Raw genomic sequence first — 15,307 nt, 5'->3', positions numbered from 1 at the left:
CAATTTTCACTTTAATTTCCTCATCGTTTCCGCTGCAGCCAATGGTGAGAATAGATGAGACTTGAAATTTTATGATATTGAGTCATTAAAGATGTATCGCTGCTCACAGTCCGCTCAGTTTTTCACAATTTAATCATAAAATGCAAAACTAACCTGACTTTCCTGTTAATTATTCAGCAGTTCCTGAAAACAAACTGCACCGAACACGAGCGCCAAAAACATGGATACTGCTATAGGGATTCTGGACAATCTCATGTCAACACAGACAGCAAATTGAAAAGTGAATCCTGTCATGAGCAACAACAGAAGATGACAACTACTCACAGTATACTGCATGAGAAATGACTTCTATATTACTGTAAGTAAGAGAATATAACTAGAATAATACTGCCTCATATACAAGAATATAACTATTATAATACTGCTCCTATATACAAGAATATAACTACTATAATACTGCCCCCTATATACAGGAATATACTACTATAATACTGCTCCTATATACAGGAATATAACTACTATAATACTGCTCCTATATACAGGAATATAACTACTATAATACTGCTCCTATATACAAGAATATAACTACTATAATACTGCTCCTATATACAAGAATATAACTACTATAATACTGCCCCCTATATACAGGAATATAACTACTATAATACTGCTCCTATATACAGGAATATAACTACTATAATACTGCTCCTATATACAGGAATATAACTACTATAATACTGCTCCTATATACAGAGATATAACTACTATAATACTGCTCCTATATACAGGGATATACTACTATAATACTGTTCCTATATACAGGGATATAACTACTATAATACTGCTTCTATATACAGGAATATAACTACTATAATACTACTCCTATATACAGGAATATAACTACTATAATACTGCCCCCTATATACAGGAATACACTACTATATTACTGCTCCTATATACAGGAATATAACTACTATAATACTACTCCCATATACAGGAATATAACTACTATAATACTGCTCCTATATACAGGAATACACTACTATATTACTGCTCCTATATACAGGGATATAACTACTATAATACTGCTCCTATATACAGGAATATAACTACTATAATACTGTTTCTATATACAGGATTATAACTACTATAATACTGCCCCTATATACAGGAATATAACTACTATAATACTGCTCCTATATACAGGAATATACTACTATAATACTGCTCCTATATACATGGATATAACTACTATAATACTGGTCCTATATATAGGAATATACTACTATAATACTGGTCCTATATACAGGAATATAACTACTATAATACTGCTCCTATATACAGGAATATAACTATAATAATAATGCTCCTATATACAGGGATTTACCTACTATAATACTGCTTCTATATACAGGAATATAACTACTATAATACTGCTCCTACATACAGGAATATAACTACTATAATACTGCTCCTATATACAGGAATATAACTACTATAATACTGCTCCTATATACAGAAATATAACTGCTATAATACTGCTCCTATATACAGGATTATAACTACTATAATACTGCCCCTATATACAGGAATATAACTACTATAATACTGCTCCTATATACAGGAATATACTACTATAATACTGCTCCTATATACAGGAATATAACTACTATAATACTGCCCCCTATATACAGGAATATAACTACTATAATAGGGCTTCATGTATAGGGCTCGGTCAGTGGGCGCCCCTTGTTCTCATCATTATTATTCGGATTTGATTATGTCAGGGAGTCCTGGGGTCCGGGAAGATGGCAGTCCCTTCTCTTGACCCGCAATCCCTGTTCCTGCCTACTTGCCCCCCTAGGCTAACTCCAGAGCAGCATCTGGGCGACAGTCTGTAGCCCAACTAGGGACATGGGGCGGAAGACAGAACACCCAGTTATAACAATAAACAGGTCAGAGAGTCCAAGTCGGCAACAAGAGGTAACTTCAGAATCCAAATCAGCAAACAAAAGGTAAACAGAGTCCGGTCCATGGTCAAGAACAAGAGGTAACTCAGTTTACACGGAACGATTATCGTGCGAATTTGCACGATAACGATCGAATTCGAACGATAATCGTACGTGTAAACGCAGTGAAGGATCGAACGACGAGCGAGAAATCGTTCATTTTGATCTTTTAACAGGTTCTTAAATCATCGTTCGTCGTTCGCAAAAATTTCGCCGATCGTTCCGTATAAACAGTCGTTCACTGATTTTTCCTATGTGCGAGATAGGCTTAAGCGATCGCAAAACGATCGGAAAACGAATTTTCTGTACGATATATTGTTCCATCTAAACGCTGATCGTTATAAAAGAAAAATCGTTACTTAGAAATTGTTAATCGTACGATTGGGCGAATTATCGCTCCGTGTAAACCCAGCATAATGGTGCGTTTACACTGGCAGATTTATCTGACAGATTTTGGAAGCCAAAGCCAGGAATGGATTTGAAAAGAGGAGAAATCTCAGTCTTTCCTTTATGACCTATTCCCTGTTTATGGTCTGTTCCTGGCATTGGCTTCAAAAATCTGTCAGATAAATCTGCCTGTGTAAACGCACCATAAGAGTCAAATAACAATATAATAGAATAAAGCTGGCGACCAAACATACTCTTGCAACTACAGGGTGTAAATCACCAGCTTAAAGGGGTTATCCAGCGCTACAAAAACATGGCGACTTTTCCCCCTCTCTTGTCTCCAGTTCAGGTGCAGTTTGCAATTAAGCTCCATTTACTTCAATGGAACTGAATTTCAAAACCCCAACCAAGCTGGAGACAACAGTAGGGGGAAAGTGGCCATGTTTTTGTAGCTCTGGTTAACCCCTTTAAATGCTGCCAGAACTCCCCCCCCCCTCCCCTGATAGGAGCAAGGAGTCTGACAGCAGCATTAGACACCAATAGCAGCCAGGGAGCCCTCCCCTGTACTCAGGATGGAGGAAGTCTCAGGAGTGATTGCAAGACCTGGAGGCTTAACCCCACGAGCACCAGAGAAGGGGAATAGGAGAAGGCATGAAGCCAGGTGTCTGCTCCCTGGCAGCAGAGTGTGCATAAGGTCAGAGAGAGACTCTTCTAACCGAATTCACACAGACAGAATGAACTCTTTGCTTTGCTTTTCAAATAGATGGGGCGGGGGGGTGCGTGCTATTGTGGCTGGAGATGCAATGCTGCCTCAGGCCACAAAAAAAAACTTGTACGGCAGGGTGCCCTGCCAGTGGGTGCTGTGAGCCGTAGCTGTAGCAGTTGCATGGTCTGCCTCCATGGTAGCTATGCCAATGCACATGAGAAAACAAAAAAAAGGGTATGCTCACCTGTCTGGACTCCCCCTGTGATCGCAGCCGCCTCCAAGCCTGCTCAGCCAATCACTGACTGAGAGTGAACAGCACCGCGGCCAGTGAATGGCTGAGCAGGCTGTCCATTTTGTCTCCGTCAGGAAGTGGAGAGCAGAGAAACAGATCACTGATCTCAGGGAGACCAGCCAAAGATAACACTGTTGGCTGCTGGTTAAAGCACTCAATGCAGTGAAATCCTAGGTGCATTGCCCCCTGAGAAACATGAATATGCAAAAGAAGAACCTGTGGAGCCTCATTTAAGAGTCTTGAAACACAGGACTAGCCAGATATCTCTTCAGAATGGATCCAGCCAAGGAGCGGCTCCTGTAGGGAAACCATTAAAACCACCATAATAAGTGGCCCCAATGTAATGACAAGGGAAAAACCAAGGCCAGGTATCCATCCACAGACAGCTGTTTTGGGGTGTTGCCCCTCATTAGTGTGGAGCAGGATTCTGGCTAGGTGGAAGCAATGCCATAATCCCCAAGAGACGAATCTGTGATTGCAGCAAAAAGAACAAAGTATCTGCGGTCAGGAGTGCGTCACTTTTTCACTTATCCACATTGAAGTTCCCTGTTTTCTTTTGTTTTTGTGTCATAGGAAAAAAATTGTAGCTTTCAATTGATCAGTAAAAACAAAGTAGGGTCCTAGACTAAGGGTGTCAGGGCCCTATTAGATGAAGGGTGTCAGGGCCCTATTAGACGAAGGGTGTCAGGGCCCTATTAGATGAAGGGTGTCAGGGCCCTATTAGACGAAGGGTGTCAGGGCCCTATTAGATGAAGGGTGTCAGGGCCCTATTAGATGAAGGGTGTCAGCGCCCTATTAGATGAAGGGTGTCAGCGCCCTATTAGATGAAGGGTGTCAGCGCCCTATTAGATGAAGGGTGTCAGGGCCCTATTAGATGAAGGGTGTCAGGGCCCTATTAGATGAAGGGTGTCAGGGCCCTATTAGATGAAGGGTGTCAGGGCCCTATTAGATGAAGGGTGTCAGGGCCCTATTAGATGAAGGGTGTCAGGGCCCTATTAGATGAAAGGTGTCAGGGCTCTATTAGATGAAGGGTGTCAGGGCCCTATTAGACGAAGGGTGTCAGGGCCCTATTAGATGAAGGGTGTCAGGGCCCTATTAGACGAAGGGTGTCAGGGCCCTATTAGATAAAGGGTGTCAGGGCCCTATTAGATGAAGGGTGTCAGCGCCCTATTAGATGAAGGGTGTCAGCGCCCTATTAGATGAAGGGTGTCAGCGCCCTATTAGATGAAGGGTGTCAGGGCCCTATTAGATAAAGGGTGTCAGGGCCCTATTAGATGAAGGGTGTCAGGGCCCTATTAGATGAAGGGTGTCAGGGCTCTATTAGATGAAGGGTGTCAGGGCCCTATTAGATGAAGGGTGTCAGGGCCCTATTAGATGAAGGGTGTCAGGGCCCTATTAGATGAAGGGTGTCAGGGCCCTATTAGATGAAGGGTGTCAGGGCTCTATTAGATGAAGGGTGTCAGGGCCCTATTAGATGAAGGGTGTCAGGGCCCTATTAGATGAAAGGTGTCAGGGCTCTATTAGATGAAGGGTGTAAGGGCCCTATTAGATGAAGGGTGTCAGGGCCCTATTAGATAAAGGGTGTCAGGGCCCTATTAGATGAAGGGTGTCAGGGCCCTATTAGATGAAGGGTGTCAGGGCCCTATTAGATGAAGGGTGTCAGGGCCCTATTAGATGAAGGGTGTCAGGGCCCTATTAGATGAAGGGTGTCAGCGCCCTATTAGATGAAGGGTGTCAGCGCCCTATTAGATGAAGGGTGTCAGGGCCCTATTAAATGAAGGGTGTCAGGGCCCTATTAGATGAAAGGTGTCAGGGCTCTATTAGATGAAGGGTGTCAGGGCCCTATTAGATGAAGGGTGTCAGGGCCCTATTAGATGAAGGGTGTCAGGGCCCTATTAGATGAAGGGTGTCAGGGCCCTATTAGATGAAGGGGGTCAGGGCCCTATTAGATGAAGGGTGTCAGGGCCCTATTAGATGAAGGGTGTCAGGGCCCTATTAGATGAAGGGTGTCAGGGCCCTATTAGATGAAGGGTGTCAGGGCCCTATTAGATGAAGGGTGTCAGGGCCCTATTAGATGAAGGGTGTCAGGGCCCTATTAGATGAAGGGTGTCAGGGCTCTATTAGATGAAGGGTGTAAGGGCCCTATTAGATGAAGGGTGTCAGGGCCCTATTAGATGAAAGGTGTCAGGGCTCTATTAGATGAAGGGTGTCAGGGCCCTATTAGATGAAGGGTGTCAGGGCCCTATTAGATGAAGGGGGTCAGCGCCCTATTAGATGAAGGGTGTAAGGGCCCTATTAGATGAAGGGTGTCAGGGCCCTATTAGATGAAGGGTGTCAGGGCCCTATTAGATGAAGGGTGTCAGGGCCCTATTAGATGAAGGGTGTCAGGGCCCTATTAGATGAAGCCATTTCTCATATTCACCGATTAATGATAAACGATTGAAAACAAGCTCTTCTGGGAACGACCTGAAATCCTTCGCCATGATACACAGGACGATAGTCGTTACTTACCATCATAAATGCGATTGTTTGTATACTCATACTCTAGCGAACAATTAACTATGATTTAGTGCTCAAAAGATGCGATTAATGACATACGAACAAATTTTCGTTAGTCGTTTGATCGTTGCCTCCGTACACACAGAAAGATATAATGATGTAGCAATTTTTCGCACAATTGTATTTCCATGTAATAGGGCACATAGAATAAACAGAAAAAACACCAGGGTTGGGGGGGGGGGGAAATACTGCAGGCCAGTGTATACAGGAGATCGGAGTGGCCCTTTAATGAAGCCCTGGCCTGTTTACTGCATCTTCTTCTCTGGCTTTGTTTAGTGGCCTGTCTGATGCTGAGGATGAGGTGAGATCACATGGGTCAGGGCCGGGGCAGGTAGATGAGGGTGATGGTGCGGTCAGCAGGATGATGGGCTCAGGTTGGCCATGGGTCAGGGCAGGCAGCAAAGGGTCAGGAGTTTGAAGGACAAATACAAAAGACAAAGTTAAAGCTGCTCAGAACACTGATAAGTTAGACATCACCAGGCGGGCAGCCATGTTTATTTTGATGGTTTAAGCAAGAGAAGTCATAAAACATGAAGACAAGATGCTTCTAAAATTTTACAGCAACAACATAGTCATCATCACATTTGTAGTCACTGTGTACATACATAACATTACTGATCCTGAGTTACATCCTGTATTACCCCAGAGCTGCACTCACTATTCTGCTGGTGGGGTCACTGAAGATACATAACATTACTGATCCTGAGTTACATCCTGTATTATACCCCAGAGCTGCACTCACTATCCTGCTGGTGGGGTCACTGTAGATACATTACATTACTGATCCTGAGTTACATCCTGTATTATACTCCAGAGCTGCACTCACTATTCTGCTGGTGGGGTCACTATGTACATACATTACATTACTGATCCTGAGTTACATCCTGTATTATACTCCAGAGCTGCACTCACTATTCTGCTGGTGGGGTCACTGTGTACATAGATTACATTACTGATCCTGAGTTACATCCTGTATTATACCCCAGAGCTGCACTCACTATTCTATTGGTGGGGTGAGAGCTTGCTTTTAGTTCCCTTTATGTTCCTCTATATGTTATATCTGTACTGAGTTTGGTTCTGGTGCTGTATATACACTGAGGTTGGTTCCACTGCTGTATATTGTATAGCTGTACTGAGCTTGGTTACAGTGCTGTACATATACACTGAGCTTTGTTCTGCTGCTGTACATTTAGTGACCCGGTACGGGCCCCTAAGTCTTTATTGCACCTGAGTAAGGTAAGTCCCTCTGGTTTACACTAACTGCAGTTAGTGTTTTCCCCCACTAGGTGTCACTGAGTTGTCTGTTCTTATGCACAGTGGAAGGAGACAAAGGGTTAACTGTTTTATGTCACATGTATTGTCTCCTCCACTCCCAGGTGCAGGTGCTTTCCCTCCAGTTCTGTCCTATCCTCTGTCCTCTGCCCTTCAGACACCACCTCTCCTCTCTTCTCTCCTCAACCTTCTATTTCAAGCACCTTTGTCTCTACCTCAACTGCAAGAACCTGAGCAACTTCAAGTTCTGTATTATACTGAACTGTATTGTTGCCAAGCACAGCTGTATTGCACTAAGATTTTGCCAGTAAACTGTTCCATTTTTCAAGGTGTTGGACTCTGGCCTATTCTTGTGCACCCGCACCTACACTCATCAACACTTGGGTTAAATTTTTCGTGCAGGCAGACCACCAAGCTGTCCGGGGTGGGGCCTATACCACTCCAGGCTACTGTGACAAGTGCCCCAGTGACCCTAGACCCACTCAGCTACCACACCACCGTTCCAGCTGACCCGGCAGTGCACCTAACACCACCAGTGCCACATCACCGCTCCACTGCATATACATGTTGGGAGCTTGGTTCTGGTGCTGTATAGCTGCACTGAGCTTGGTTCTGGTACTGTATATCTGCACTGAGCTTGGATTTGGGGCCATACTGTACATCTATACTGATGTTGATTCTGGTGTTGTGTATCTGTACTGAACTTGGTAGCTTGGTATTGGTGCAGCTTATCTGTACTTAGCTTAGGACTGGTGCGGCCTATCTGTACTAAGCTTGGTTCTGATGCTGTATATCCACAGTAAGCTTGGTTCTGGTGCTGTATATCTATATCAAGCTTGGTTCTAATGATGTATATATGCGCTGAGCTTGGTTCTGGTGTTGCATATCTGCACTGAGCTTGTGTCTGGTGCTATATATATCTACTGAGTTTGGTTCTGGTGCTATATATCTGCACTGAACTTGTACTGGTACTGTATATCTGTACTGAGCATGGTTTTGGTGTTGTGTGTGTATATATATATATATATATATATATATATACACTGAGCTTGGTTCTGGTGCTGTATATACTGGATTTTCTGTGTTTTGTCCTGGTGCTGTGTATATGTACTGAGCTTGGTTTGGCTGCTGTATATCTGCACTTAACTTAGCCATAATGCTGTACTGAGGTCAGTTCTGGTGCTGTATATATGTGCCGAGTTTGGTTCTGGTGCTGTATATATGTGCTAAGCTTGTTTGTGGTGCTGTAAATATGTACTAAACTTGGTTCTGTTGCTGTGTATGTGTACTGACCTTTGGTCTGGGGCTGTATATATGTACTGAGCATGGTTCTGGTATTCTGTTGCTGTATATCTCCACTTAGCTTAGTCATGGTGCTGTATATTTGTACTGAGGTCAGTTCTGGAGTGGTATATTTGTCCTGAGCTTGGTTTTGGTGCTGTAAATCTGTACTGATCTTGGTTCTGGTGCTGTGTATCTGTACTGAGCTTTGGTCTGGGTCTGTATATCTGTACTGAGCTTGGTTCTGGTGCTTTATATCTGTATATCTGAGATTTTTTCTGGTGCTGTATATTCTTATTGAAGTTAGTTTTGATTCTGTATGTCTGTTTTGAGCTTGGTCATGCTGCTGCATATATGTTTTGGGCTTGGCTTTGGTGCTGTACATATGTGCTGTATACCTGTACTGAGATTGGTTCTGGTATTATCAGCTGGTAATACATTTTATGTTGGGGACAGGAGTAGGCCACAATACACATTGGATGATCAGCTGGCCTCAACAAAATTGACAAGTCTAATGTGTATGGCCAGCAGAACTGATCCTCCTTCCCTTCGTCTTTGCCATGCACAGGTTAAGTAAATTAACATCAAATAATAGGCTGCCGTGGGCGTCAGAAGTGAACCGCAGACGTAACTCTGACCATAGGATGAGGAGCAGGGAATGGACTAAACTTCTTATTTCTTCTGTTCTCTTCCTATTGCTCCTATTCCTATTATCCATGTATCTGATATGACACAGATGTGGAGTAGCAAAGGGACATGGAGGGTTAAACTATGGAGCTGGTTCGATAACAGATGACACTGGAGAATTGGGATTCTGTTTACCCGCTCTCATCTGGATACTGAACATATGTTAAGGACATAAATGCAAATCAGATGCCTTGCTGCCAGGTATTACTGCATCAAAGAGAATTGGTGATACTCTCCCTCTGTTCTTCCATAGAGGGGTCATGTGAAGACAGAAGCTGAGCACGATAGGGGTGTATCACAGTTGTATCACAGGCCCGTCACACATGTATGACAGGTAAGTCCACAATGTATTTTTATATGATAAATGGGAATTTTTAATACTTCCTTTTAGCTAAATCCGCTGCAGATCCAGTGTCAGTGCATCCCTATGAGAATACATACTGGCAACAGGATTGACATGTAAGTTAAACCCCCGGCGACCTGCTCCCCGCTCCGGCTTGCTTGGGGGGTTCCCGTCGTCTGCTGGTCCCACTCAGCCAATCAGTGCGCTGCCCTGCCTTAGCCACTGATTGGCTGAGTGGGATGTCCTGCAAGCAAGCCGGAGCGGGGAGGAGGTGATGTATGCTGGGGCCACCGGGGGGGTTAACTTACATACTATGTAATATGTGTTCTCATAGGGATGTACTGACACTGGATCTGCAGCGGATTTTGCTCTGAAATCTATGATCGCTGGTGGGTGTCAGATTCAGATAGCCAATGCTACTGGCTGTGTATGGAGTGCACTCAGCTCCTGCACCTGCCCTATACTCTCTACTTGACATCAAATTCCAAGAGGGTCTTAAAGGGATATTCCCGCCCTGTAAAACTTTTGATGTGCTGCTGCCCTGGTGGAGAACATATTAAACATGGTACTGCAACCCCTCCTGCTAAACCAACCATACTTCTGAGATGGAGTTGTCTGGGCAGTGATCACTGCCAATCACTGGCCGCTGTGCTGACCTGTCTCCATCAGTGATTGGCTGATAAGTCCATATTGGAAGTGGAGATGGGATAAGCAGCAGTATATCAACTTTTTTACAGGCATAAAATACCTCTTCAATGATTGTGTAATGAAACATTAACCAATGGTTCTAATTAGTCAGAAAGCAGAGATCTTGCAAAATGGTCAGGATTTAAAGCAAAAATATATTTGTAAGTTGCAGCAGTTACAGACCACCACTCTGCTCTAACATCAGTGGTCTGGTTGGTGTATTTACAGCTTTAATGTGTATATATATATATATATATATATATATATATATATATATATACACAAACACATATATCTATGTATGTGTATGAGTGGTTGTTAATAACCTAGACTGCCATGAGCTGTCAACAATGGGAGGAAAAGAGCGGCATATCAGGAGAAGGAGACAAGTTTCCTCAATGAATTTATTTACAAAAATATTTACCTAGGTGAGCCCTACAGGTCAATGGGAATACCCCAACTCAACTACTGGTGTGGTACAATGAGATTGGTGGCAAACTATAGGAGTCATGTCCATGGGTATCTGTGCAATGAATCATCTCACATGGCCTCACATCTTACTATGTTTACTAGATTGGCTTTTAAGGAACTGCATGTAATCATGGTTATCATGGGTGAGAGCATCCCTGTGGAGGACGGTAATAAATCATGACGCTGAGCATGGACGCAGAGGAGCAGGAGAGCAGCAGCATTGTGTCAGATGTTACTATAACCAGAGGTGACCAGGGAGACCCCTCTAAATATCATCATCTCTCCTCCACCCTGAGGCTGGGTTCACACTTCTTGTACTGCACCCTGTACCTTTTATAAAGGTGAAAAATAGCTGAAGGTACAGGGTGCAGTACAAGAAGTTACCACTGGGTGGTGCCATGCACAGGTCAAGGCCTCTTCACATTTCCTACAATCCACTTTCCCAAAAGAATATTTCTTTACCTCCTTTCTGATATGATGCTCAAAACTCCTAAATATGTTCTAGATCTATATTATTCTATATGATGTTTCCTAGGATCAGGAGCAGCGCTGACCCATACCTTATTAATGGTGAATATATTGTAATTCCCACAAAGTCAGCACACTTACCCCCTAAAATACTCTGTGCAGCTGGCAAACCTGCTATGTAAGGCCGGGTTCACACTACGCTTTTGCAATCCGTTTTTTTTTTTCCATCTCCTTTTTTTTTTATCAAAAAACAGATGGAAAAATTGAGGCATTTGTGTGCATCCGGTTTGATCTGTTTTTCCATTGACTTCGATTTAAAAAAAAAAAGGATTAAAATGGATCTGTTTTCTTTTTTTTTTTAACGGACCCAAAAACATAGTCAACTTCATTTTGTGTCAGATAAAAAAAATGATCTGTATTGATCCTTTTTTTTTATAATGGAAGTCGGATCACATGAAAAAAACTGATTAAAACGGATGTACACAGATGCATCCGTTCTTTGCAAAAAATGGATGAAAAAAACAGGATTGCAAAAATGTAGTGTGAACCCGGCCTTATTCTCAATCTGTGACCTCTCACAAGATCACCACAACCATCTGCTGATATACTCTGTGCTGCTGGTGTCCCCACTCCTTACAATGTGCAACCCATAATCTGTGACCCTCCACAAGGACTCTGTGCTCCCGACAGACCCTGGCCCTTTCACACCCGAGGGATAGGTAGCTGTGATAGTTTGTGCTGCTTGATCCCTGTTTTCTTCTACTAAGCAACGCTTATCTGTGACCTCCCCAAAAAAGGTTAGACTTCCTTAAAGGGGTTATTCAGACTTAGTAAAACACCACCCTTGTCTTTAGTTTAGGTTTGGTTTCTGAAGCTCAATTCCATTGAAGTTAATAGAGATGGATTATAATACCACACACAACCTGAGGACAGGGGTGGCGCTGTTTTTCTTTCAATCTCGGATAACCCCTTAAAGGGGTACTCCAGCGAGGGGGGGGGATCTTTCAAATCAACTGCTGTCAGAAAGTGACAGACTTGTAATTTAGTTCTATTTAAAAATCTCCACTCATCCAGTACTTATCAGCAGCTGTATGTCCTGCATGAAGTGGTGTATTCTCTGCAGTGTGACACAGTGCTCTCTGCTGCCACCTCTGTCCATGTCAGGAACTGTCCTGAGCAGAAGAGGTTTTCTATGGGGATTTGCTGCTGCTCTGACATGGACAGAGGTGGCAGCAGAGAGCACTGTGTCAGACTGGAGAGAATACACCACTTCCTGCAGGACATGTAGCAGCTGATAAGTACTGGAAGACTGGAGATTTAAAAAAAAAATGGAAATTACAAATCTCTGGCACCAGTTGATCTGGAAAAAAATATTTTTGCTGGAGTTCCCCTTTAAGTGCTCTGTGTTGCTTATAGACCCTGCTCCTTTTACACAAGATCAGCACACTCCTCTCCTGTGACACCCTGTGCTGCCGCTATACCACCCTCCTAATTCAGAATGTTTTATTGTACAAAATTTTAGAAGGCGACTCCTGAATGTAGCGTTTACACAGATGAGTGACAGTCGATCCCAGCAAATCCCGTCGTCCGCCTCCATCACTAATATGGCAGAAGATCCAGATGTCCCGCGTTCCTTCCTGGCTGATGGATGGCTCAGCAGCGAGGCTGTAATTAATTTAATGGAGTATAAATGAGCTGATTATTTATCATGGCTGACAATAAGAATTATCAAATCATTCCGTTACAATCAGCCATGATACGTTATTTATTGATTCCGCACCAGGCGCCCATTAATGCCGCGCATTTCATTTCTCACTCGCTCTCAATCGAGACACAGATGTTGGGACTCAGAACTTCCATTTTAATATCTACAGCCGAGGTGAGAGTCGGTGAGACGTGGCGGCTGCCATGGCTGTCAGGCAGAGTTCTGCCAGAAATGAGATATTACCATCAGACAGAAGGGGGTGTATGAGGGGGGAGAACAGGAGATTTACCAATAGAGTCTATATCTGGGGACATATCTGTATCTCCCCCTAAGCAAAGTGAGGATCATTTCAAAATATTCTTAAAAACCTTGATTTACCTTCCAGGGACAGGGCAGACCCTCAGGAGAACAGATACAGGTTGCAGGTCCCACACACACTCTCCAGCACAGAGCAGGTGCTACGTTCCACACGCTCATCCTGTGTTCTGTCCTGATCTAGCTGTTACTAGAGACAGAACTGTCCTAACAACAGGCAGTGAACAGCGGTTTGAAGAGAAGGAATACATCTTCTGCTCCAATCTTTGTTAAGGAGGCAAAGAGAGAAGAGACCCCACACCGAGCCCAGGAGAGTGCGTTAACCCCCTCCCTTCCATCAGAGCACAGTGACACCAGCAGAATAGTGAGTGCAGCTCTGGAGTATTATACATGTCATGAACATAGTGATATTGATACTGCTCTGCTCTGCTTCCTGTGTATGTTGCACACCTATAGTAGGTGTAGTAGGGGCATATGATGCAACAAGTTGATGAAGTATCTAGTGATGTTCTTCTATCAGATGGCTGTCATACACAGGGTGATGCACAAGCCCCAAAGTGACTGTAAGTGAAATGAATGACGGCTGCAGCCGTGGAGATCAGGGCGATTTGTCTCTATTTAGATGTCACAATATGCTGTCCCCTGCTCCATGGCTACCAAAACTCAAAAACTTCATGGAACGTTCTAGAGTTTTATCCTCCTTTTAATTATAGTTCTCTGGACAGAGATAGAAGTTTATCAAAAACGGACAAAGCGATTATTCCGGACCTTGAGCCAGCCGCCACCTGCTGCACTGACAACTGCGAGAAGGCAGAATATATGGAAACATTACCACTTCTGATCCAATTGGATTGGATGTGGACACAGCAGAGAAATATCGGTATCGCCCTCACTTCCTTCTCTATTGGATGTAAAAACTTCTTTCTTAATGGGGTAGTTCAGGAAAAAAAACCTTTAAACTGGTGCCAGAAAGGGACAGAGATTTGTAATTTACTTCAATAAAAAAAAAAAATCTCAAGTCTTCCAGTACTTATCAGCTGTTGTATGTCCTGCAGAGTTGGCAGCAGAGAGCAGTGTGTCACACTGGAAAGAATACACCACTTCATGCAGGACATACAGCAGCTGATAAGTACTGAAGAAGATTTTTGAATATAAGTAAATGACTATTCTCTGGCACTCTGGCACCAGTTGATCTGAAAGATTTTATTGAATTCAGGACAGGGCTAATTTTTTTTTTTTCCTTCTCAGGTTTAATAGGCCATAGTGCTTGTATTTTGTCACCTACAGACCCACATGAACCCTCATTTTTTGTGAAACAAATTGTACTTTGCAATGACAGACTTAATTTTTCCAAACAATATGTTGCAAAACCAGAAAAAAATTATTTGCGCTGTGAAATTGAAAAAAAAGCTGTTTGTCTTCAGTTCAGGTGGTTTCGTGTTTACACCATTTACTCTATGATAAAACTTACGTGTTTTCTATGTTCCTTAAGTCAGTACGATTACAACGATATGTAACTTGGATAACTTTTATTTTATCTGACTGCTTTTAAAAAATTTCAACCTTTTTAAAAAAACTAAATGTGTTTAAAATTACTCTGTGACCATGATTGTAATGCTTTTTTGGTCTATGGGGTTGTGTGAGGGGTCAGTTTTTGTGCCATGATTTTTTGCGCTGTTCTTTCTTTCGGTGCCCTGCTTGCATATATGCTACTTTTTGTTACTTTTTTCTCCTGGAATTGATGGGACAAAATTTACTGTATGGTGAGAGTTTATAGTAGTTATATTCCTGTATATAGGAGCAGCATTATAGTACTTATATTCCTGTATATAGGAGCAGTATTATAGTAGTTATATCCCTGTATATAGGAGCAGTATTATAGTACTTATATTCCTGTATATAGGAGCAGTATTATAGTAGTTATATTCCTGTATATAGGAGCAGTATTATAGTAGTTATATTCCTGTATATAGGAGCAGTATTATAGTAGTTATATTCCTGTATATAATGAGCAGTATTATAGTAGTTATATCCCTGTATATAGGAGCAGTATTATAGTAGTATATCCCTGTATATAGGAGCAGTATTATAGTAGTTATATTCTTGTATATAGGAGCAGTATTAT

At 42.7% G+C, this 15,307-nt stretch overlaps 1 protein-coding gene across 4 annotated transcripts in view; it reads left to right on the top strand.

The window, feature by feature from the left end:
- Positions 1-15,307, top strand: part of DACH2 (dachshund family transcription factor 2) — a 311,864-nt gene that overhangs the window by 8,238 nt on the left and 288,319 nt on the right. For 2 of the 4 annotated variants that reach the window (XM_069985711.1, XM_069985712.1), the window contains exons 2-3: positions 181-358; positions 9,447-9,527. In XM_069985711.1, the coding sequence (XP_069841812.1) occupies positions 9,517-9,527 (11 nt within the window). In that variant the 5' untranslated portion in view covers positions 181-358; positions 9,447-9,516. Of the gene's footprint in view, positions 1-177; positions 359-9,446; positions 9,528-15,307 lie in introns of all 4 variants that reach the window. The other 2 variants (XM_069985709.1, XM_069985710.1) reach the window with 1 other exon arrangement.

This window comes from Dendropsophus ebraccatus, chromosome 10 (assembly GCF_027789765.1).
Source record: "Dendropsophus ebraccatus isolate aDenEbr1 chromosome 10, aDenEbr1.pat, whole genome shotgun sequence".
Lineage (NCBI taxonomy): Eukaryota > Metazoa > Chordata > Amphibia > Anura > Hylidae > Dendropsophus > Dendropsophus ebraccatus.
The sequence above is the reverse complement of the archived record's forward strand: the minus strand, read 5'-3'. Positions and strand labels throughout refer to the sequence as shown.